The 25,250-nt window shown below is 34.1% G+C and overlaps 3 protein-coding genes and 1 long non-coding RNA gene across 8 annotated transcripts in view; 1 reads left to right on the forward strand and 3 right to left on the reverse strand.

Annotated features, from left to right (window-relative positions):
* LOC147844005 (uncharacterized) overlaps positions 1–17,469 on the forward strand; it is a 72,254-nt gene extending 54,785 nt beyond the window's left edge. Inside the window, exon 2 of the long non-coding RNA XR_015491274.1 lies at positions 13,674–17,469. This is a non-coding gene — a long non-coding RNA (uncharacterized LOC147844005). The remainder of the gene's footprint in view (positions 1–13,673) is intronic.
* On the reverse strand, positions 1,558–17,475 carry arrdc1a (arrestin domain containing 1a). 5 transcript variants are annotated; one of them, XR_015489830.1, is made up of 9 exons: positions 17,272–17,461; positions 11,309–11,419; positions 11,170–11,220; positions 9,222–9,376; positions 8,898–9,080; positions 7,024–7,200; positions 5,284–6,758; positions 3,947–5,026; positions 1,558–2,201 (listed from the first exon to the last, which is right to left on the reverse strand). XR_015489830.1 is itself a non-coding variant. In XM_087250914.1 (9 exons), coding segments are annotated over exons 1-9 (1,344 nt in total). In that variant the 5' UTR covers positions 17,390–17,461; the 3' UTR covers positions 1,558–2,200.
* Positions 17,476–19,238: 1,763 nt separating this feature from the next.
* Positions 19,239–21,538, reverse strand: LOC100534861 (cysteinyl leukotriene receptor 1). Its single transcript, XM_087253553.1, has 2 exons — positions 21,173–21,538; positions 19,239–20,415 (listed from the first exon to the last, which is right to left on the reverse strand). Exon 2 carries the CDS (start codon positions 20,398–20,400, stop codon positions 19,369–19,371), a length of 1,032 nt encoding a protein of 343 aa, XP_087109679.1. The 5' UTR covers positions 20,401–20,415; positions 21,173–21,538; the 3' UTR covers positions 19,239–19,368.
* Positions 21,539–22,549: 1,011 nt separating this feature from the next.
* LOC141385711 (P2Y purinoceptor 2) lies at positions 22,550–25,250 on the reverse strand. The gene is made up of 2 exons (XM_087254718.1): positions 25,197–25,250; positions 22,550–24,125 (listed from the first exon to the last, which is right to left on the reverse strand). Exon 2 carries the CDS (start codon positions 24,123–24,125, stop codon positions 23,175–23,177), a length of 951 nt encoding a protein of 316 aa, XP_087110844.1. The 5' UTR covers positions 25,197–25,250; the 3' UTR covers positions 22,550–23,174.

Below are 25,250 nucleotides of genomic sequence, written 5' to 3' on the forward strand. Positions count from 1 at the left end.
TACTCATTTATTTTTTAATTACGTATTTATTTATTTATTGTTTTATTTAAGCAGGGATTTAGGGATTTATTTAATAATTTATTTTTTTATTTGCGTATTTATTTATTTATTTATTATTTTATTGAAGCAGGGATTTATATATTTATTTACTTATTTTTTATTTGCCTGTTTTTGTTGTTTTATTTATGCAAGGATTTATGGATTTATTTACTCATTTATTTATTCATTTGCATAATTATTTATTGTTTTATTTATGCATGGATTTATTGATTTATTTCCTCTTTTATTTATTTGTTTGTGTATTTATTTGTGTATTGTTTTTGCAGGTTTCATCCTCCATAAATATTGACCTTAAAGAATTTAACTAAAAGTATTTTTAATTCAGTCAAACTAAACTAAATTATACTTTCTCCACAGGAAAAATGGAAATACTCACAATAAAGCAACTTCATAATAAGGTAAACTGTGAAATCGTAAGTGAAATAAAAAAAAAATCATAATAAATAAATAACTAAAAACTATCTTAAACTAAAAATAGTAATAGCACCTAACAAAACTAGTAGTTAGCAGAAATAATAGTTTCAGAATTAATACACATTCTGTGTCGAAAAAAAATCTGACCTGAGAAGAGCCTGTAGATGACGCTTTTACAACCAAACACATCAGGCAAGTGCAAGATTTTATACAGAAACATCTTTTATATAAACACAAAACATGTAGGCATGGGATGATAACCGTTATCAAGGAATACTACAGTATGGAAAAGTCAAGGTTTTAAAACCGCCAACATTTTCTGCTATATCGTTCCTACGGTATGTGCAAGATTTCTTTCCAGCAGAAAAGATATCCAAAGATGCCATTTTAAATAGTTGAAAATCAGTGTTTTTGAAACTAATGAAGACAGCAGAAGTCAATGATTAAAAATAAAATAAAATATATTGTGTTCAAAGGAAAAACGTTTTTGTTTTTCCCCAGACATTTAATCACTATACTGGGAAACCATTATATTTTTATCCAATGTTATCTTACTGTCAGAATCTTATACCGGCCCATGCCTACAAACATGTTTCAACTTTTGTTAATTTGTCAAAAAAAAGTAAACTAGGCATGTTTAGCTACATACATGCCCTTTTAATATGAACTTTGTAATTCTTAATATTAATTTAAGTTCCATTTGTGCAGTTTTGGTTGAGTGTCTAACAATTATTTTTTTATTACTAAGAGGTTTGCACAAGAGTTTACGTATGCTGTGCAGACATGAAATAAAACTAAATAAAATGTCCACAAAATTAAAAATAAAGTATAACTTATTACATTTTTTTAATGAAACAAACTAAACATAAATTTACAGCAATTTCGAAATGGTATCTAAATTCAAAAATAATAACCTGAACTTTCTGCATGTAAAAAACTCTCAGTAAAAGCAAAACACCCTTCAAGTTGTTAATAAATAAATAAATAAACTTCAGTAACCTCAAATGTACATCTCTAATGTGTATGATTTGTATTCGGTGCAATTAAATTTTTCAAAATCGATGCGTCTTAAAACACCTAGTATAGAGTTTTTAAAATAGTTTTATTAGTCTGTACACTACATAAATGTAAATAACTTTTCAAATACAAAAGGTTTTTAGTAAGCAAAGAATTGTGCAAAAAAACTAAACATTTTTATCTCGACAAAAAGCAAAACAATATTGAAGTCAGAAAAGAACCACAGAAATTGAAACATATAGTTGTCTGGTATAATGACTTGAAGATGACAGATATACAGTGTACCCAAACAAAGTCATCTAGGCATATATTAAACAAAAAGAAACTATTTCAATCAAGAAAAAAAATTATGTGCCAAAATGTGCTAATAAAAACAAATTTACCTTGTGTGATTAGTCTAATCGTCAAATCTTTGAGTACTTAATACTTATAAAAGCAAATGGTAAAACAATAACAAACACTAAAAGCAAAATGACTCAATTCCAAAGCTGAAGGCACATCTGAAGTATTGTGTCCAGTTCTGATGAGTTTGTAAGACTGTAGATCACGGGATTTGTATATTCACACATTTGGTCCAAAAGTGCTTGATGTCCATATTTATTTTAAAGTCACAGTAGTGTTATGAATATTTTCCTTGGCTTTTCTTCTACTATCCATACACTGGGTGACATCCTATGTATTGAAGCTATCTTCATAAGAAGGTGGAGCCTCTGTTAAAGACATAAAATCAAATTAATAGCAGGTAACACTGTACTTACCAAATGAACAAGCAATAAAAAATATATTAAAAATAACATTTATAAACATTTGGAACTAAATAGTAAGAAAATAGAACTTTTCACTTTCCTTCTACTGTAAAAAATACAAGTTAAATACTTTCATTCTTTTCTTTTTAAATTCTTTTTTAATTCTTTAAAAAAATGTTTTAATTATTTACAACGATTGTAATGGTAATGGATCATAAGAGCTGCTATTGAGCAGTCCTCCAAGATTTCAGAAGGCCTTTTTCTGATTTTTGCAACCTAAAATGACAGCTTTTATTGGGCTGTTCTGCTGTGAGAATATAAAGACATTTTTATTTTCAATAAAAATTCACATTCAGCCGAAGTCTACTTGAAGCAGCTTTTGGCTGAATGAGAGTTTCAATCATACATGGCTAAGCAAACTGAGAGAAACTGTAAAATACAATAAAAATGTCAAGAGCCAGCTCCTCTGAATTCAATGGCATTTGCTTGGTTTTGTATTAAAGGGATAGTTCACCCAAAACATGTCAATTCTGTCATCATTTACTTACCCTTCACTTATTCCAAACCTGTTTGAGTTTTTTGTTTTGTTATGTTATGTAAGAATATAGGACCAACAAATACTATGGATGTCAATGGTTACAGGTTTAGTTACACAACATTCTTCAATACATCCTCTTTTGTGTTTAACAAAACAAAAACTCAAACTGGTTTTGAACAAGTAAAGGGTAAAAAGTAAACGATGACCGCCTTTTCATTTTTAGGTGAACTGTCCCTTTAAATTCTGTGATTTGCAGTATTTCAAATTCCTAGATGGACTGACTGAGCATGAAACTCAATGTTTTTACAAGTAGGGAGGTTACAATACTAGAATTCGGTACCAATGGGTACTAAAATTTTAAATGTTCCATTTCCTGCGAACATTTGAGCAATGTTGAGCACCTTTTTAAACACAGCTGATTTTCCATTGTGTACATGAGCTCAACAGAAATGACTGTGATTGGCTGTGAAGGTCATCACTTCACCAAACTCATTGCTGTTTGCTGAGTGTAACCACAGATACAGGGACACCTGAACATTTTAAAGCCGCGATTCATCAGTGGATGGCTCGTATGTTTGCTTATAGACAAACCAGCTGATCTACATGACTTTGAAATGCTCCAGTGTCCCTGTATTTGTGTTTATACTTAATAAACAGCATTTCTTTTCTGTTGAGCAGATAAACACAGTGGCAACATCATTCAAATGTTCGCGGAAAATGTACGTTTTTAAAATTTCAGTATCAATTAGTACGAAATTCCAGTACCATGACAACCCCCAAGTAAATGCAGACATTCTCAATTAGTTAGTTTGCATGGACACCAATACTACGATTTTAATATTATTAAGACAATACTCTAATTAAAAGTCTACCATGTAAGGTGCATTTTTTAATTACCTTAATCCGACTGAAGTAATAATCAAACTACACAGAAATCAAATTAGGACATGTGGAGTACGCCTATTTTAGTCGCATTATTAAAGTGCAGTACAGACATGTAAACACCTTAATCAAATTATCACCGTTCTGTAGTTCTTTTCGCAAAATTTTGCTACAAGATGCACACATGGCAGTTGTTAGGTGTTTGATGACAAACAAATAAGAACGGCTAAAAGCAAGAAAGCATTTTGGTGCAAACAGGAAATGATGACTATGCTGAGAATTCTCCTACCAGTTCTTACTGGAACTCTCATCCAATACCTCAGAGTTTGTTGCTGAGGAATGAATGAAAAGTTAGTGAATGAAATGGCAGAGTTGACCTGTTGCTTGAGAATTTGTATCTGCCGTCATCTATTTGCACGCATACTGTGAGAAATGAACTGCTGTTGATCTTGTCACAAAATTAAAAACAAATCTCAAATGGTGCCATGATGAACACAAACTGTTGTTGTGAGAAATACTGGAAAAAAACTAGTGTCAAATGGGGATGCAATGACGTTAATCAAACTATGTACTATAACATGTAAAACGGGAACATGAAAGGAACTTGGGCTGGGCGATTGGCCTAAAATCAAGATTTCAATGAATTGAACAACTCGATTACGATTAATGAATGATTATTTTATTCATCTATTTTGTTTCTTTGCCCTCATAGTGACAAGTTTCGTACAGTAAATATTAGGGATGTAACGGTATCAGAATTTCACGGTACGAAATACCTCGGTATGAATGTCACGGTACGGTATTTATTAAATCATTTACAGGAAAAACAAAACTTATGAAAATACTCCAAAAAAGTGCCAAAAGTGTCAATGACATACAAATTAGCCATCTATCTGTAAGCTTTGAAACAGGAACTTCAATTTTAATAACAAAAAAATATTAAACCATGTAAAAAAATAAAGTTTCAATTTAGTATTGTTGAAAACTCATCACATTCAACATTTAATCACTCACTCACTTAGATAGAGATGGGTTTAAAGGAAAATTATCATATGAATATAATCTGGTAAAAGCTGGTATCTCTGGGTATTTACAATGTCCCCTGCAACAGAAAAAAAACCCTCTCATTTGGGACTGAGGTTTCTGGGACAAGAGAGATATGACTTGGCCCAGGTTGACAGCAGTGGGTAACGTTGTGCATTGTCTTTCCCCCACTTGAGAGGACAAACCATGAGTAAGATAGAGGTCTCATGTCTGCATCAATCTGAACAGTGTGCTGACAACATTGCTATTCAGTACGCGCGCGGCAACACAGCTGATAAGAACTTGCGCGACAACACAGCTGATAAGAACTCGCGCGACAACACAGCTGATAAGAACTCGCGCGCGCGACAACACAGCTGATAAGAACTCGCGCGCGCGACAACACAGCTGATAAGAACTCGCGCGCGCGACAACACAGCTATTCAGTACGCGCGCGCGACAACACAGCTGATAAGAACTCGCGCGACAACACCGCTATTCAGTACGCGCGCGCGACAACACAGCTGATAAGAACTCGCGCGACAACACTGCTATTCAGTACGCGCGCGACAACACAGCTGATAAGAACTCGTGCGACAACACCGCTATTCAGTACCCGCGCGGCGACAACACCCGCTTTAGAGTTTTTCCAGCTCTTTTTCATCCCCGCTTCTAGCAGCACACTCCATTTCCGCATTACTGGATCTGTAGCGACAACAGACCGCAAGGGATGATGGTCAAGCATGGGCTGATGGGAATTGTAGTTTTCGCTACCTCCCGTTCGCTTCATTCGCCTGAGCAAATTTTCTCAGAAGACCTATAGTTTTACCGAGTCATGCGACTTCGGTAATATCGAAAAAAATTAATATTGCGGTATGACGGTATTTACAATACCGTTACATCCCTAGTAAATATGCTCACATATTACATGTGAGAGATTTTTAAATGAAGGGAGCATTACTTGATTTGTAAACACACACTATCTACCATCTATGATTATTTATTGAATATCAATGCTAAACAACTAAAACACATTGCCTAAAATGCAGCTCTCTGCGCCACCCATTTTCATACCAAACCAACCAATCACAAAGCTTGCGGTATGCGTCGTTGAGACTTACAAGTAAATTTTTGGAGCGCTGCACGGGTATGCAAAGGCAGTGTTGGACCCTTAACAGAAGTATAATGTCATAATAATAGATTAATTATAAATCATAATATAATAAGTGTAATTCTGCCTTAACAGAGTGGGGTATACGTGACTCCACACACGGTAGGGAAAGTAATTGAAAAATTGTCCTTAGAAAATTAGAAAATTAGATGGATTTTAGCTTCTGAATGTCGATTTCGATTTCTTTTCGATGAATCGCCCAGCCCTAAAAGGAACATTCAAAAAGCAACTCATGTGAACATCCTAATTATATTATTGTCTTATTCAGATTAAGGCAAAAAATTAGATTACTATGTTTATGTAAATGTAGTCAGTGATGTAATCCATCCTTCACCAAAGAGGTCAACCTGAATCCCTCTAAATAACCAACAACAATTCAAATGCAATGACTGTGTGTCACACCTTGTGGATAAGCTGAAGACCTATAGCTGGGAGGCACGCTCGCAGAAGAGGGCATCTGATTCCTGTCCTGAGAGCTGCTGGATAAGGATGGAGGAGGTGCTGATGGGCCGCTGGAGCTCTGTCTCTGTCTGAAGCTCAGGCCAGGAGCGTAGCTGAAGGCATTGGGGGACACTGGACCCTGAGAGCCCGGCTCTTGATGGGGGCTCTTGAGCATTTCTCCATTGTAGTTACTCACACTTGGGAGCTGGGGGTACAGATCGACTGGAGGCGCACTGGGGGAAGCATGGGTGCTGCGAGGCCTGGGTTTGGGTGCAGGTTTTGGGGCTGGCCGTGGTGGCAGATTTGAAGCTTCAGATTCAGGAGCAGATGGAGATGGAGCAGGGGTGATACGTGGGGCTGGCATAGGGGCAACTGTCTGGGAGTGAGAAGGCTGAGAGGGATCCAATGCCACGCTTCCAATGCAAATGGGCAGAGTTAATGCCACCTCGGGGTATTTCAGATAGACCTGGAAAAGCAGAAAACAAACGTGCAGATGGGATTCAGTAAAAGGAAGGAAGCAGGAAATACTAACTGTAATTTGCATGAACTTTTGATAAAGCACATCTCCCTCATATGCATGTTTCCAGTGATTATGGATTAGGGAATAGCAAGCCGTTATTAAACGCTCCACAATGGAGAAAATCACTTACAGGAAAGAAACAGTCTGTCACACAATATGATTTGGCAATGTAATACATTTGTGTAGCAAACAGGTGACTTAAAGAGCTGACCTGAATGTAATAGCAGATTTGGATGAGGTTTCCATCGCTCAGGGAGGAGTGAGGAAGAGCAGGTACAATGATCTGCTGATTCCATTCTGATATATTTCCACCCTTTACTCCAGGTCCTTCCACCTCCGCTACGGTCCGCAAGTCATATGTTGGCTTCTTGGTATTATAGGTGACTTTCTGAAAATGAGAGCAACAGTGAGGATTATATCATGATCTTAACCAATGATGTAACTGTGTGTGCAGATCGCAAGCACCAGTGAATCTGTATCAGTCAACAACTAGTCAGAATATAAAAAGGAAAGATTAAAATACAGTTGGTGTTCACCAAGGCTGAAATTAAATGATTTTAAATCCAGTAAAATCAGCAATATTGTGAAATGGGATTGAAAAATAAAACATATCGGTTTAAATATATTAAATCATCCTCCAGAAATTATGCTAATGTGCTGATTCTAATATGTAGAAACATTTCTTATAAAATTATGATCCTTTTTTTCAGGATTGTTTGATGAATGTACAGCTCAGAAGAACAAAATAATGTTTATGGCTCCTTTCACAGTGTGAAAAACACAACAAAATTTGCAGAATCCAGTCAAAAAGCTATATTTATGTAACCTAAACTGAAACAAAAAATATTAATATAAGAACAATGTATTAAGTAATAATAATAAATTAAAACTTAACACACACAACATGCTACATGATGCAATCAAAAATGTTGATGTTTTAACTTTAACAGGGATAAATTCAATAATCATAATACTAACAATAACATCTACAACAACAATAATGATGTTAATAATAATAATAATAATACATTTTATTTATGATGCGCTTCAACTCAAATGTCTACAAAATGACAACAACAAATAAAAATGCAACTCAAGCCAGAACTATAAGATTGCATAAAACCCCAGAAACAAGCCAAAAGTCACAACACAGTAATCAATAATCAACAAATAAGCTAAAAGATTACAAACTGCATAACAATGAAGTTGATCATCACAACTGTTTTTTCTTAAAATATGTCACAATTTAAATAACAATTTATAGAAATTGCATTCTTAATTAATACGAGTGGTGCATTCCATTATTTAGTCGAAGTCAGCTTAATTGTCAATTCAACCACATGTACAGGACAGAGAATCGAAACTGCGTTACTCTCAGACCCTAGCATGCCTAACATATAATATTAATACAAAAAGTAGAATTTTAAAAAGAAATGATAATAAATACAATTGCACATATAATATTATCTAAAAATATAAGTAAAAATAAACATTTGTAAACAACACAATTACAATTAAGGGCACTACAAAACACTATGAAATTATATAATCTTCAATTCTTAATAAATAGTTGTTAAATTAAGTCCAAGTCATGATTTCAATTAATTAGGCAGAGTATTTTAACTGATGTTAGAACCATGATCTATAATGTAATATAGAGTTATTTTTGCCATGTTTTTAACTTATACCTTGCCAAATTTTGATTGTACACATTTATTTATTAGTTTGTTGAAATTTCTTATTAGCTGTACTGACTATATTCATGGAAATGATAGTAATACATATTAAATACATAACATTTTCTTAATAAATAAGCATCATGCAAAACATATATACACAAATAACATTACTGACAAAAGGTCTTTCAATTTAGTGATAAATAATCTAAAATTCATCCAGGAGACACCTTATAAAAGCACTGAAAAATAAACATTCAATTAAAATATGCTTTACCTCACAAAAGATGCCAAGACAAATTCCTTGAACACGTAAACCCACAGTACATGGCAATTAAAGTGCTTTAGAATATGATATCAGTCTTAGAAACAGCACAATACACTCAGCAAGCTGTCAGTGTCATCTTACCTGCATTAGACTGGCAACCACATGACCTGTCGTCTTGTCAGATTTGTTTTCAATCCCAGCGGAAACTTTAATGATCTGTCCTGCAATATACCCTCGCATGTCAGTCTTCGCATTTAGCACCACTGTCCCATTTTTCACAAGCATGTATGAGAAATTCTTGGTTACGGAGGATGAGCTAGGTTCCTGCGCAAAATATAATACAAATAAATTAATTATTTAAGTTACTGGCAGTAAATCACATTTGCCAGTTACCATTAGTCATGCATTATATTAGAATGTGTGGTTTTTTTCTTTCCGCCAGTTTATTATGTGTAGCATAAATACCCGTATTCCAGGTACTTCATTCAGGTTCAATGTGTTGGTCATGGAGAATGGCTTCTCAATCTTGTAGTCTTTGGCAAATCGAGGTGTGTCGATGAAAGCGCGGACTCTGTACATAATCTGTCCATAAGGCCCTACAAATGAAGTCGGTGCAGCAGCTACAAAAGACAGAATTATAGAGGCTTGAATATCTTCTGTGACGGTTCAGATAAATAATGAATGACTCCTCAAACGGAGAAAAGGTTTTTAATTATCAGACTTCTTGCAAACAACAGCCTTTTGCCATATTCTTTTCAAGTAAATGTATTCAAGTTTAAAAAGATGCATTATGCATTAGAGTCAAATATTTTTAACAAAAGGCTAAAAACCACAAAAGCAAACGCTGCAGCATGAGAAGGCACATTTCTCTTATTATTCTGTTAGGAAACGCTGAAACGTCTAGACAAAAGAGGAACAGTAGATGGAGGTTTCAAATAGCAGCTGAGCAGTTTCAAACAATATGAGCAGCAGTAGCCTATGGGTTTGTGTGTCTTAGGTTTATATTGTGAGATGACTGAATACAATGAAGGAAGTACAATTTAAACTCTGACTGACTTTATCAGAACTTCTAATTTAAGTATTCACAGTAAGTGGCAGTACTCTGTGAATAATGTAATATCTGCTTTTAACAAAGCGGTGGTACTACACTGGAAACTTTTGGATTAAAATCCTGTTTTTATCAGGGCTAAAAAGTCAGCTAAACAGTTTGTTTTTTGACCACAAACTAAGGTCAGCTTGCTTGGTTTGAATTCTGGTTTTACTTCCTTTTAAAAGAAATGAATACTTCATTTACCAAAGCAATTTACAAAAGTTACAAAAGCATTCTACTTCAAATAAGTTCTGCTCATATCAAATTCCTATCAAAGATTCTATCAAAATGCATCCCAGTTAACACCAAACGGGGTCTTTTCAAACTAGAATTTAGAATGATATCTAAAAAACAGCATAACACAACTAAAGCAGGGGTGCCCAAAATCAGTCCTGGAGGGCCAGTGTCCTGCAAAGTTTAGTTCCAACCCCATTTAGACACATCTGAACTAGCTAATCAAGCTCTTTCTAGGTATACTTGAAACTTCCAGGCAAGTATATATTTTTTAAAAAGTTATTGCTAAACTATGCAGGACAGTATACCAACCCTCCAGAACCGAGTATGGACAACGCTGAACTAAAGAAATGGTTGCGGTAATAGATAAAAATTCAAATTTAGCAATAATCAAATATAAAATAATGCTAGAAACATGCTAGTTAACAATAGAAACATGCTAGTAAACATACCGAGTCATATAAAAAATGTTAACAGTATGTTCACTTATGCTAGAAACATGTTAGCAGCATGATTTATGCATGATATAGCAATGTGCTAATTAATAGTTAAATCATGTTTATTCATTCATCGTTAATTTTCCTACGGCTTAGTCCCTTTATTTATCAGGGGTCACCACAGCAGAATGAACCGCCAACTTATCCAGCATATGTTTTACACAGCGGATGCCCGTCTATGTATTAACAACGTGCTGATTCTTGCTCAAAACATATTAGCAACATCCTCATTTATGCTAAAAACATGTTAACAACAAGCAAATGAATTATGCTTTAAATATTACCAACATGTCCATTCATGTTAAAACATGGCAGAAACATATAGTACCATGGTAAAACTCAAAAGCAACATGCTAAATGTAAAATCTAGTTTTAAAATATACTAATATTTCTCAATAGTACTGTATTTCTTTAGTAAACGCATAAATAGATAAACTGGGAGATTACCATTTATTAGTTTGTGAATATTTAGTTATACAAGAGCATTTTTTTTCTGCTGTTGTGTATAAACTTAAACGGTGGTTAATCTCTGACACATCTCAGAGGAATGCGGAGCGGCAGGTCAGTTTGATTACATGAAACCGTCACTCACCTGGCAAGAGAAACTTGAAGGGAAAACTGTGCTCGCCCTCTTTGAGAGTGCCTGGGAAACAGATGGTGAGACACTGTAAGAGAAGTGATCTAGCATACCAGCATTTATGATGCAAGCAAGACTAATGACACCTGCTTACCTTTATCAGCTATTGAGACAGAGCTGCTGAAGTACTGCTCCTCATCTGTCCAATCGGTGTCATTTGATTTGCTGGTAACGCCACAGAAGCCCTGGCAGTTCACTTTGATGGCTGATTATGATATAAAAAGTCAAACATAAGAATTAGGATGCTACAATTGAAAACGTCAGTACGTAATAACCGGTTATGATCTATTACTGAACCAATATCGAATTGTCCCCATCTGCATCGCGGTGCACCAAAAAACTATTAATTTTGACACTCCAATATGTGATATGAATACAATTTCACAATATGACTTCAGTAGATGTAAATTTATGAAAGATTTCATATTTTACCATTGATTTGGATGATTTTGCAAAAAATGTCATCTGCATTAAAAATCCAAAATATATAAAGAAATATAAATAAAAAAACCTAAATAAACACTGCTTTATGGTTTTTGGTAGAATCTCATAACATTGAGGTACAAAAATTCAGTTATCAAATCTAAAATAGCACTGTATAGTGTATTTTATAAATAATTGAGCACAATAATCTTTGTTGAGCACTTGTGACCAAATGGTTTAAATTTGCTTTATATCTTAGAACTTTGGCCAGAGGAGAAAAGGTCTTGCCCAACTTAGCCTGGTTTCTCTCAAGGATTTTTTTTTTTTATTCACTTTCGTCAATTGGTGAAGTTTGTTCCTCGCCACTGGCTTGCTTGGTGTGGGACTTGTGGACCTGTGCATCAATGGATTTGCTCTTCAGGGTTTGGACTTTCCGCAGTGAAAATTAAACCACACTGAACTGAACTAATCTAAACTTCAACTCTAAAAAACAGGACTGAAGCATTTTCAATTGACTAGAACTTCTATGTTAAGCTGCTTTGACTCAATCAAAGCAAAAGCGCTAGAAATAAAGATGAATTATCGTGTGCACTCAACTGTGGTTCCTGCTTACTTATAATCTTAACTTGACATTGCATGTCCTGCAATGTGACTAAAGCAGTTGCACACATAGCAATATCGATGCTGAAACTATATATTGTGCGGCCCTACTTTAAATTAAATTACTTTCTTGGTAACAGCTAAGCCAAAAAAGCTAAATGACGACTGGATTTGCCAGGCAGCGAGATGACAGGCTTGTTTCTCATTAAAAACTTAATTTGTCATCACCTTGTCTTTACCGACAGGTTGTTGAATGTTAAGAGATTCAGATTGTCACAGTAACAAACATACAGTCTGCAGAGTGTTCACAACACTGAGGTCAGTAAATTTATACACTTTTTATTTCTCAAGAAATGTTCTGCAATCTTTGAGCCATTGCAACAACATGAAAATACATACTGCAGGACAAAATTTGCATCAGTGCACAGAAGAAATGTTGCAACATAATTTTGTATGAAGTTACCATAAGCTTTTCATTGTTTACATGTTAGAATTAAACCGGAAATTTGACATAACATTTAAACTAGATTGCTGAACTATTCATTTCTAATGATATTTAACATCAGATGCTGTTTACAATTGCTAATATTAAAAAATAATGTTTTAGATTTTTTTTTTAGAACTGTATCTAAAACTGGAATAATGGCTGCTGCTGCTGCAAACAAAAAATGTAAAATTCTTACAGAGATATTTCTTCATATTACTGCAATACAAAAACGTCAAACTAAATGGTAAAACCATGCACCCAAGTAAAAAAATGCCTCATGGGTGACTACTAGCATTCATTAGGTTGAGTATTTAGTTACACATCACAGGCATTGATGATTTGTTTGTAAAAGCTGTTATTTCGCATCTTAACACAACAAGCTTTATTTTCTGCATGTTAGACATTATGGAAACATCAGCCACGGCATTTAGACTAGATTACTTCAAGTCATATTTACTAAATGAAACAAGAATGCTTCATTCAAATATTGTTTAATAAGTTCATTGTATTGAAGGGATAGTTCAACCAAAAATAAAACATTTACTCACTCTTCACTTGTACTAAATCTGTTAGATTTTCTTTCTTCTGTTGAACCAAATGAAGATATTTTGAAGAAAATAGAAAACCTGTGACCACTGACTTCCAAAGTATTTGTTTTTTCTATACTATGGAAGTCAGTACAGTTTTTAAAAAAATATTTCTTCAAAATATACAGTTAAAGTCAGAATTATTAGCTCGAGCCAGCGACCTTCTTCCTGTAAGGCGACAGCACTACCTACTGCGCCACCCTTTGAATTTTAATTTTTTTATTATTTCCCAAATGATGTTTAACAGAGCAATAGACTTTTCACAGTATGTCTGATAATATTTTATCTTCCAGAGAAGGTATTATTTGTTTTATTGCAGCTTGAATGAATGCAGTTTTTCATTTTTTAAAACCAATTTTAAGGTCAATATTATTAGCACCTTTAAATAACTCAGTTTATAACCAAATCGATGGGGAATAAATTTTCATTTTTGGGTGAACTTTCTTTTTAAAAGACAAATGTTATGTAATCTCAATAACTGATTAGATTACGCAAACAGAATGACTAATGGATTTCTAGTTCTCAGAATGCTTTGTTTCAGACAGTTACATGAGAGTTAAGTGTCATTTCATGTGTTTTTGCCCAAGAGTAACATCAGAGCAGATTTGTCCAGTTAATGTTCTGTGCTGAAATTTAAAAAGACTATTACGAATAGATTAAAATTGTTGGAGGCCTTGCAGATCACAAGACGCTAACTATTTTCTTATATTTTAGGGATGTCCTAATATTAGAAGTTTTTGTAAAGGGATACATCGCATTTTAGAAAATATCTTAAATACTCCAATTGATTTCAGCTTTGAGGTACTTTATTGTGGAGCTGCGCATCAATGGATTTGACTGACTGTTACAATTTATTATAATCTTCTACGTTAAGCTGCTTTGACACAAACTACATTGTAAAAGCGCTATAAAAATTAAGATGAATTGAACTGCATTGAATTTAGGTATTCTGTCAATGAATTTTATAGAAAGAAAAAACAAACATCTATAGAGTCATCCTTCAAGTAGATAAAAGCCATTACTAGATGCTGGTATAAATCTAATCCAGCACAAATGCAAGATTTAATTGATGTTTTGAAAATTTTATTTATTATGGAGAAAAATACATACAGTGCACAATAGTCAAAATTCATTTGTTGACTTGTGGTTTAAATGCATGGAGTACATTACTCCCATTCAACCTAATTTATTTTTACTATATAATTTTAATATCTATTTTTACGAATAATATTGCTTTCATTCCCACCGTTTTTTTCTGCGTATAATTTTGATATGGATGATGTAAAATACAGTAAGGCAAAAGCATATGTTGTTCTGTCACTGTCATGAAGAAATTTGTGTACCTCTTTGATTCCTGAATGACTAATTTAAACTGGAAAAGCTGTAAAAGTGACAAGTCTACTAATACTGTGTATTTCTCTGAAAACTTAAATTAAAAAAGCAATAGATTAAAGTAGTGTATGTGCTGTTTATTTAAAAAAAAAAAGGAAAAAAATATGTAGACAATTGTCCTTGAGTGAATTCAGTTGCCTTGTGTTCAATTGCTGACTGTTCATTTGTTGACACTTAATGTTAGTTAATGTATTTACTACCACGAACAAACAATGAACAATACTTTTAATAAAGAATTAAATTATGTATGTTAGAGTTAGTAAATGAAAACACAGTTGTTCATTGTTAGCTAATGTTCCCTTACGTGTATTAACTAATGTTAGCAAGCGTGGCATTGGTTTTTAATAATGCATTAGTAAAAATGTTGAACTATTATTTAAAAATGCTGTACAACCATTGTTCATAGTGTGTTTATGGTTACAATTACATTAATAAATGTGTCCTGCATTTAAAAGTGTTCCCAATACTAAATGGGCATGCATATCACACACGATATGCACATTTCGATTAGGCGTACCTATAACAGAAATATAACCGAATAATAATGACTAATACATGATCTTGTTGTTCTTTAATTTCCCACCACTTTCTGTCTTTCTCTGTTTCCCCTGTAGACACACTTTCAGTGTTAGCAGACAGAGATGTTACCACAGATACACAAGCAACCATGGGAATTATGTCTGAAGAGACCCTAGCTTCAAACTAGTAAGCAACAACAACATCTGAATCTGAAGATATCATAATCATTAACTCTGACTTATTGAATAAAATATGAGTGGTGCTGAACTAAACTAATATTAAAAGAAACGGGTGCAATCAGTGACTGGTTTCTTAATCATTTAAAAGAATATGCTATTGAATAATACACCTGAAAAGAGAGTAAAAAATGCTCAGTTAAAAAAACTAGTTATATAAACAATGCATTTTTTTTAATCAAGACAGAATTGTTATTGTTGTAAACGCTGTAGGCTGCGTGCAATTGTTATTCTCCGAAATGTCAGCAAACCAGTCGGGTTAGTATTTCCTTCAGCTACATCTCAGCTCAAACAACAGACCAGCCCCAAACCACATGACTTACACCACTAGATACTGATCAAAACTTCTGCTCATAGATTTTATTGATTTTTTTTTTCTTTTTTATTCTGACTGCACTCTGACTCATTTTGAGTCTTATCATATTTGCCCAACCCACAGCATGTGTGAAAAACATGTCATTTAAATTACATATAATCTTTCGCATTGATTGTTATTCTTTTATATATATATATACACACACACACACAAAAAGATGTCAACTCATAGTGTTACACATGCATGTATTTAGACGAACTCACACCTTATTACCATGGACATATTAGGTTAATGGGTGTATGCACAAGCCAGTTCATATGCACAATTTATTTAAAACTAATTATTTATAGATCAATATATCTAAATGCATTAAATGTGGGCTGATGGTCCCTCAAAACTCCCTCGCTGCTCATTTTTAAGATATATAAATTTGATAACAGAACAAAGTACAAAACAGTACAAATTTTATAAAGTTCACAGATGCATTAAACTTAAATTAAACTCGTCCCATCTTGAATGTACTTGTATGATTTTCTTGCACATTTTAGGCCTATTTAAATATATTCCTTATATTTAAATAGGAATATTCCTATAGTCCTTGTTGATTTTTTAAAGCTCAATTTTGCCTATTGAACAATTTACATGAGCCAGATTTGTATTGTCGTATCAAAATAATGTATAGGAAATATATATTTTTTTTATGTTAGGTTTAAGTGTAACATACTGAAAAGCATTGAAATAGTAGTTAAAGTTGCAGGTATGAACAGGTTGGGAGAAGATTAAAATAGGCCTACTACCTTTATTTTTGTAGCAAATAGTCTGACCAGTGTTCCAGAAAAAAATGTGTTTATGTTTAGTATCCCAAAAATTATGAAAAGGTTTCGTTGAACAATTTAAAAGACGTTTAAATGTCTGCCAAAGGCTTAAATAATAAATATGCAAATGAGCCTTTCGGAAAAACAATAAACACCAAAACTCACCATGCGTTACAGTTTCCAGCACGGTTTTAGGCCTTAATTACTTGCTTGTTTTGTTTTCAGTAAGTATTTTAAACAACGGAACCTGGTTATCCGAAACTATTCGTTCACCTGTATCAAACAACCTAAATGTTACACATAATCATAAACATATTATTGTGAGTGACCTTAAGTACACTCAGCTTATGTTTTGAATGGACAATTTAAGAGAAGTAGGCTAACGTTACTCAAGCAGAAACTAAAGTTTTTTTTCTGTGTGGTTTATGTCGTATTCCTCGTTGGCATGTCAATAAAACATCCACCAGTTTCGCTCGACAGTTTCAGTCAGCTCTCGGCCAAAGATAAAACCTCTAAACGTGCACGCTAACGTTACTAATACAACATGACTAATATTTATCTCAAACTAAATAGGGCAACACTTTTAACTCATTTAGAAACTTATAAGCAAGAACAACAAACAAATCTACAAAAGCAACATGGGTGTCAGCGGTGTGCGTTGATTAGGATCTTTTTGTCTTACCTTTACATTGTATGGACTGCGCGATTGAAATTTTCAGAGTCCCCGTGAGAGATTCACCAGGACTATAAACCGTTTTGTTGTTATCAAAACTTATTTCGAATTCCTGAAGCTTTCCCATTATGTCCCTTTTCCACCACGAACAGGTGGGTTAGCGAAACTGATCCACAAGGCATAAAGGAAATGCCTACCTGTCCTGTGGCCGACGTCACGCAGCTGATATCGTGACGTCACAGTGCAGTTCTCAAAAAACACCTTAAACTGACTAAGCTTTTACAGTTTATTTATAACAAATTCAAACAACATACGTTTTACTTAAAAAAATAATCCTCGTTGTCTTATAAAATGTTTTCACATTAACTTATAATATATATATATATATATATATATATATATATATATATATATATATATATATATATATATATATATATATATATATATATATATATATATATCTTATTACAACAACTAGTACTACTACTACTAATAATAATAATAATAATATAATAATAATAATAATAATAATAATAAAACTTTAACACGTTAACACTGTTGTGACTATTTTAAAGTTGCTATGTATCAACATTTCCAAAAAGGCTATAACCACGTAAATTGAATTTTATTATAAATTTAGTCTACAATAAGACTTTTTTTTTATTTCTGAAATGTAGTAGGTTACAGCACATTCAAAAGTTATTATATATCCAGTACTATATGTGGTACAAATTACTTTGCATGAGTAAAAGATTTATAAAAACACTTTTCTTTAAATGTATACATACACTACCTGGCAACAGTCTTGTCATCGGTCCCAGTTGTAGGAGCAACAAATAATAACTTGACTTCTAGTTGATCGTTTGGAAAAGTGGCAGAAGGTAGATTTTTTCAATGAATCATCTTTCGAACTGCATCACAAATCATCAGAAATACTGCAGAATACCTATTGGAACCTGCATAGCCCCAAGATTCTCACAGAAATCAGTCAAGTTTGGTGAAAGAAAAATTATGGGTTGGGTTTACATTCAGTATGGGGGTATGTGAAAGATCTGCAGAGTGGATGTCAACAATGACAGCCTGAGGTATCAAGATATTTGTGCTGCCCATTACATTACAAACCACAGGAGAAGGCAAATTCTTCAACAGGATAGCAATTCCTCTCTTCAGTCACCACATCAACTTTCCTGAAAGCCACGAAAGGGCAAGGTGCTTCAGGATTGGCCAGCCCAGTCACCAGACATGAACATTATTGAGCATATCCAGGCTAAGATGAAGACGGAGGCATTAAAGATGAATCCAAAGAATCTTTGTGAACTCTGGGAGTCCTGCAATAATGCTTTCTTTGCCGTTCCAGATTACTTTATTAATAAGTTATTTGAGTCACTGCAGAGATTTATGGATGCAGTCCTTCAAGCTCATAGGAGTTATACACAATATTAATTCCATTTTTACTGGACCATGACTTAATATTCTATACTGTACATTATTTCTGTTAATTGACGAGACTTTTGTCTAAGCAAAGTCAGACCTAAATAAATAACTAAAAATCAAGGCATGGTCACATTTTATATTGGCAAAATAAGCATAATCCAGAGGCCTTTGTCTTTCATATAAGCCACTTCTGATATTAATGATCTACTAGAAGTCAAATTATTATATGTTGTTCACAAAACTTGAATAGGTGACAAGACTTTTGTCAGGTAGTGTATGTAAAAGTTTGTATCAGAATTTTCTAAATAAAGAGATTTTTTATATATATTATTTCTAAAAAAAAAACTCCTACAGCTTACAGCAGTGATGCTTTTAACTGAAGCATCCTATTTGCTCAAACGTTAAATTTGTTTACCTAAATACTGAAATCACAAACAAAAACTTTAAATGAACAATCTTTCAATAATAAAAATAAAAGCTTAGGAAGCCACCATTAAAGCTCTAGGAAATCAAAATGGACAATCATTTTGGTTTATGCAATTTTATTTTACTGCATTACCTATACACAACATTAACCCACATACATACACACAGACACACACGTAGGCAGATAACTAATATTTATGTGAATAAAGTCCCTTTTTTGAGTCTCCCTTTTAGCACATTGCGTTAAGAGACAGTAAATAGTCCTACTACATTTTTATTTGCACTCTGACTTAATGTTTCTGATTCAACTTTGTTTTCAACATTGCGTCTGACCCCTATTACCCTAAGAGATCCCTTGAACGCTTTCATAAAGTTGCGTGAGCCAAAAAAGTAGATCAGAGGGTCCAAGCAGCAGTTGATTCCTGCTAACACATAGCAAGCATAATACGCTGTTTCCAACTGCAACAGAAGCCGGCATTTCTTAGGTTGATACTTTTTCACGATTACCGCGATGGTCCGAATAACATTGAGTGGAAGAAAGCATATGCCAAATATGACCAGGCATATCCCTATCATCCTCAAAGATTTATTCTTGACTGATTGACCATGAACAGAACTATTGTTAATGCGGAATACTGAGCTCACTAGGCGACTGTAGCAAAACACTGATACTATTAAGGGTAAAATGCACCAAAAGAAGACAATAACGAAATTGATAATGAAGTAAGCATTGGTTAATGTTTCCTGATGAATACTAAAACACTGGCCATGGTTTTTTCCAATGGTTACAGGAAGCACCCATCCATAAACACATCCAATTATTATGAGCACGCACCAAATCCCAGCACACAGCTTCTTCACAAAAGTCTTCCTCTTCAGCAATGAGGAGCGATTGAAGTGAACCACGGTCACATATCGATGAATGCTAATAAGCGTGAGGAAGACCACACTGCCATTGAAGTGGATGCTGAGCACCGCAATCTTTAGCTGGCAAGTAAATGGCCCAAATATCCAATCGCTATCCATGGCGAGGTATGCTGCCATTAATGGGGTGAGCGGAGAGATGATGGCATCAGACAGAGCCAGATTAAACTGCAGAACGGCTCCAGAGTTCCACTTGTGAATGCGGCAGGTGAAGACCCACAGGCTGAATCCATTGAGCAGAAGGCCCAACAGATACACCAGACAGAGGATCACAGCCAGGGACATGTGCTGAGGCTCAGGGGAACATGTGTCCTCATGGCTCGTGTTGCTGATGTTCACTAAACCGCTCATCGTAGAAGAATGTCACTGTGCAGGAACAAAATGAGTAATGCCGGTCAAATTTTGTATTTAGTCTACTGAGAATGAGTAAACTCATTACTATATGTGAACAGCCTTAGTGAATGCTAATTACTGATACTGCCATAACACATTGGAATTTTTTTTCTTGTTAAAATATCATTCTGTTAAAACTAATTGGTTTCCTGAAAAAAAAAGCTTCAAAAAATAATTTTAACCTGACTTCCAAACCTATTTGAGTTTTTTCTGCTGTTAAATGTTGGAAGTCAAATAGTTGACGACAGCCTTCCACTGAATTTTCCCCCCTACAAGTTTACTTTCCATGTTTTGTATTTTTTCTTCCTTTGTGTTCAAGAGAAGACATGTGGAATACAAGTGGAACACATACTTATGTGATTTCAACTTGAGGGTGAGTAAATGATGAGTAAACCCTCAAATTAAAGCTTTTTAAGCTTTAAATGAATTGTGTTCTGTTTTGCTATCATGTAATCTTGAATGGACAGAAATGTATTCACATGATTGTATGCATTACATTTCACATACATGAGAGCTGACTTTAAATCACAGAAAAAAAATGTTGTTACTTTATTCAGTTATTCTGCAGTAAGGAAACTATACAATTTTTCTTTTCCTGAAATAATCTAAGAGGTTACAATATACTGTACAATACGGTACATGCATAACACATGGAATACAGGAATATAAGTGTAGACTATATTAAATAAATATAATAATAAAATGACCAGTAGCTACATAGATTACTTACCAGTTTGTGCAACACTTTCAATCCAAATTCTTCTGTAATTCATGAAATGCGTTCTGAGGTGACTATGATGAAAGCAAATGACTTTACACAAACATTTCGGTATGATTGTATGTGCCAAAAAAGGAACCAAGACAGGATTTCCTTTCATTAGTTAGCGGTCATTAACTCCACCCTTGTCAGAATTGAAAACCAAGCAGTGGAGTTTGATAGAAACCACAGGATTTGCAAGATTAACTTTCTATGTTAAATATCACACAATAAATAAGGTATGGTCATTTTCTAGTATATTTTTACAAAATAAACAAGGCTTGTCTCCTATAGTGGTTTCTTAGCGAGAGGGGTCTGAATGCAGATCTGGTGCAGTGCAAACTGAGCTGCATCCAATGCTTTTTAATGCACTTACCTAACCCCACCCCAACCCGTCACAGTGACGTCACTTGCTCCATTTGAGTGCTTTGTGTCTGACATTGCAATCTCAGTTTGCATCATAAAGGCTGCATCCAGATACTATTGTTCTTAACTACAATTTTGCTGCCATTTAAAAAAAAAAAACAGTCTTGCTGTCCACACAACATCCTCCTAGAAAGTTTTTTAATAGATTTGGTGACTGTAAATTTAACTTCAGTTCAAATTCTGTAAAACATTAAGAAATTATATTTTGAGACAGAACCCAGCAAATAATTTTGTGTTTAATAGACATCTAATAGACATCTAATAGACATCTAAACGTTGACAGCTTGGCTTTAACAAGGCTAAACTTGGGCTGTCAGTAAAATTCTTATAGACATCTAAGAATAGCCCAAAACTAGACTAGTCGTCAATTAGACAGACTTTAGTCATTCATTTCTGTTTATTTGATGACTAGTCTAGTATTGGCCTATTAGACGTCTATTAGATTTTCGCTATCAGTCCAAATTTAATCTTGTTTTAGCCAAGATGATGTTTACGTCTATTAGACATCTTTTAGACATCTTTTAAAAACAAAAAAAATGCTTGCTCGGAACATTTACCTTTCTCAGTTCTGAACCGACAAGCAATTTCAGCTACACTGTTGAACTGATTGACCTTTTGTGGATGACTAGCCTTTTGGTGTGACTTGAGTTTCTATAAATCACCGATTTGTAATGACCAACTTTTCTTTACTGAAGTGCTCATCCCTTCAATCATCATCTGGACTACCTGCTGTCAGAAGGTCTCGGTCACTTTAGAAAGGCTTACAATTTTGTAAACTCAGCAAAAACTAAAACATTAAGCTGCCAGATAAACTTATATGTGATTAATATTTAATTTGAATTGTCAATTAGGAAAATGTAAGCATAATTTACATTTAAATTACAGTTAATCGTTAGCTAGCTATCAGGCACAAACACAAAGCATAAACAAGCATTTTATTTACATTACATATAAGCATTAAAATGATAGTTCACTGCAATGGATAAAACTGAACACAAAATGCAATATATGTTATATATCCCAGCAGGCACACAACATCATAAGATGTTAATATTAACTTAGATTTAGGTTGTTATGTCAGGTGACCAAAATTCAATGTATAGCCAGCGTCTAAAGACAACCTTATTTTTGACATCCAATAACGACATCAAATGACATTGATATTTATCTGATTTTAGGTTGTTTGGAAGCAAAAATCCAAAATCCAACATCAAGCCAGCATCTGAAATCAACGTCATATTGACGTCAAATGCTGACATTTATTTGTCAGGTATGGTAACCAAAATCCAATGTCTGATATATGTCATAGTGGTACCGTCCAGACAACGTCAAGCCGTAACATCATTAGACGTTGAAATTTGGTTGATTCTAGGTTGGACATTGAACATTGATGTCGGCCTGACTTTGGGTTCTGATGTAACCTGTTTTTTTATACCAAACAAAATGCAACATTCCAACAATGTTGGGGTACAATGTCAATCTGACACAGTGTTAACGTCCTGCCTGCTGGAATGTAACAGAAGAGAGTATGATCAACATGAAGGAAGTCTTATGAAGAATCACGAGCTGTTTGAAGCCTCATGCTGATATGAGAGATAAGAAAATTTTTAGAAAATTTCTTAGAGCTGAAACAATATATAATTGGATCGAGACAACAATTGGCTCCTGTCAAAATCCATGTCGCATAGTATGCTGTTTCAACTCCTGAAAGTAGGCTGCATTCATGAGGGAAGTATTTCTTGATCACAAGACCGAAACTGCGCACCACATTCATAGGCGTAAAACAAATAACAAATATTGCCAAACAAACGGCAACCATTTTACGTGATTTGCTCTTAATAGCTCGTCCACTGTCATGGCTAGTGTCGAGACGAGACATCGAGCGCACCACAAGACTGTAGCAGATTGCAGAAACAGTGAATGCTAGAAGTAATGCAGGAATTACGATGATGAAGTTTACCATTATATAAATGTCGATATACTGTCCTTGGTGAAAACTGAGGCATAAAGTGTGATTGTTCACAATGCTTGTGTCTAAAATCGCTGCTAGCGCAGTTCCTTTAGTCAATGCAACAACCCAAATTGCGATACAGAGCTTCTGGACAAAGTCTTTTTGATTCATGTAAGAGTCTCGATTAAAGCGAACCACAGCTACATAGCGATGAATGCTAATGGAAGTGAGAAACAGAATACTGCTGCTAATGTGAGAGATTATTAAAGCTATTTTGAGCCGGCAGAGAGCTCTCCCAAAAAGCCAGTTGGATGTATGATAATATACTGCCATAAAAGGTGCCATAGGACATATGATAACATCACAGACAGCAAGATGAAACTGAAGAACAGTGCCAGACTTCCACTCTGATGTCCTGCAAGTGAACACCCATAAACTGAAGACATTCAGCAGGAATCCCACCAGGAAGACCAGACAATAAAGCACAGGGATGGAGATGTGTTGAGGCCTTATTGGACAAATCTCACTAGTGACATTCGAGCTGTTCATCTGGAAGAAACAGAGAGTCCAAATATAAAAACCACTATTGATATTACTCTTAAAATTAATTCAAATTAAATGTAAATTATTTACATTTTAAATGGGGAAATGCAACTTAAATTTTATTTGCTTACGGAACATTTAATGGGCTATATGTAATTTTCAGCCAGGCAGCCCAAGGGCTTCCGGGGAACTGTCTTTCCATTACAAAATTGTCTTGTTCAAGATCCGATTTCTTTAAAAATCACTGCCTGTTAGATATATACAATTTGAAGTGGGTCTCAGATTGGACAAGTAGCACTGCTTCAAATTCAATTTCCCCCCACCATGTCATAAAATATGACAGTTTATTTTACCGCAGTATTTTCTATGGAATTTCTGCGCTAGACAGTGGCCTTTCATCTCGTTTTGTGATTAAAGAACTAAATGAACGCTTAACCCTATTAAACTGATCATCACAACAACATCGATGCTGTAAAAGGAACCTTCTAAAATTTAAAATAACCAAGATAAGCTTTCACAAGAGGTGTATCATTGGCTATAAAACTCTAGCTGTGCATAGAGCCCATTATGTTGAAAAGGTTGAGGTAGAACTTATACAGTTGCTGATTTTCTTCTTTTATTTTGTAATAAAATCACTATTACAATTCCTTATTACAAAACAGTTTTAGTTACCTTCAGATTTAGAAATATTTTTTGTCAATTATATCTTTTAAGCAATGGAGTTAAATCTTTCTAACGGAATTCATAATTTGTTTGCATTATAACTTTCCTTCAACAGTCCTTACAGATCTGCATTTATTATAATTGCATTAAATAGTCAAAATGTGTCAATTTACATTAGATGTTAGTTATTTTATATATATAAAATAAACAATTGTAACAAAAAAATAGATGCCAGCTGTGAAAAATATACTCAAGAAACATTACACTCCAAAAAGCACTGTAATATACAGATCCCTGGTTTTACCATAATATTTAATTATTTGAATTTAAAAGTCATGACAGGTCAACAGATGAAAATTAACATTTAAAAAAAAAATCTATTCTATTCTGACATACATATGCAAATATTGTTACCTTTAAATCCACCAGAGAGAAGCCTCGTTCAGCTCGAACATCAGCAATAAAAGT

Source organism: Danio rerio, chromosome 5, assembly GCF_052040795.2.
Source record: "Danio rerio strain M-AB ecotype USA chromosome 5, GRCz13ab, whole genome shotgun sequence".
Lineage (NCBI taxonomy): Eukaryota > Metazoa > Chordata > Actinopteri > Cypriniformes > Danionidae > Danio > Danio rerio.

What these genes read in the sequence shown, in the direction of transcription:
- LOC141385711 (XM_087254718.1), bottom strand. Translation starts at nt 24,125, where the DNA reads ATGAACAGCTCGAATGTCACTAGTGAGATTTGTCCAATAAGGCCTCAA.
- LOC100534861 (XM_087253553.1), bottom strand. Translation starts at nt 20,400, where the DNA reads ATGAGCGGTTTAGTGAACATCAGCAACACGAGCCATGAGGACACATGT.
- arrdc1a (XM_087250914.1), bottom strand. Translation starts at nt 17,389, where the DNA reads ATGGGAAAGCTTCAGGAATTCGAAATAAGTTTTGATAACAACAAAACG. An exon ending in ATGAAGTACCTGGAATACGG is followed by an intron (nt 9,081 to 9,221) that starts GTATTTATGCTA and finishes TATTTTGCGCAG; the next exon opens with GAACCTAGCTCATCCTCCGT. An exon ending in GTCTTCAGCTTATCCACAAG is followed by an intron (nt 3,990 to 6,253) that starts GTGTGACACACA and finishes TTCATTCCTCAG; the next exon opens with CAACAAACTCTGAGGTATTG.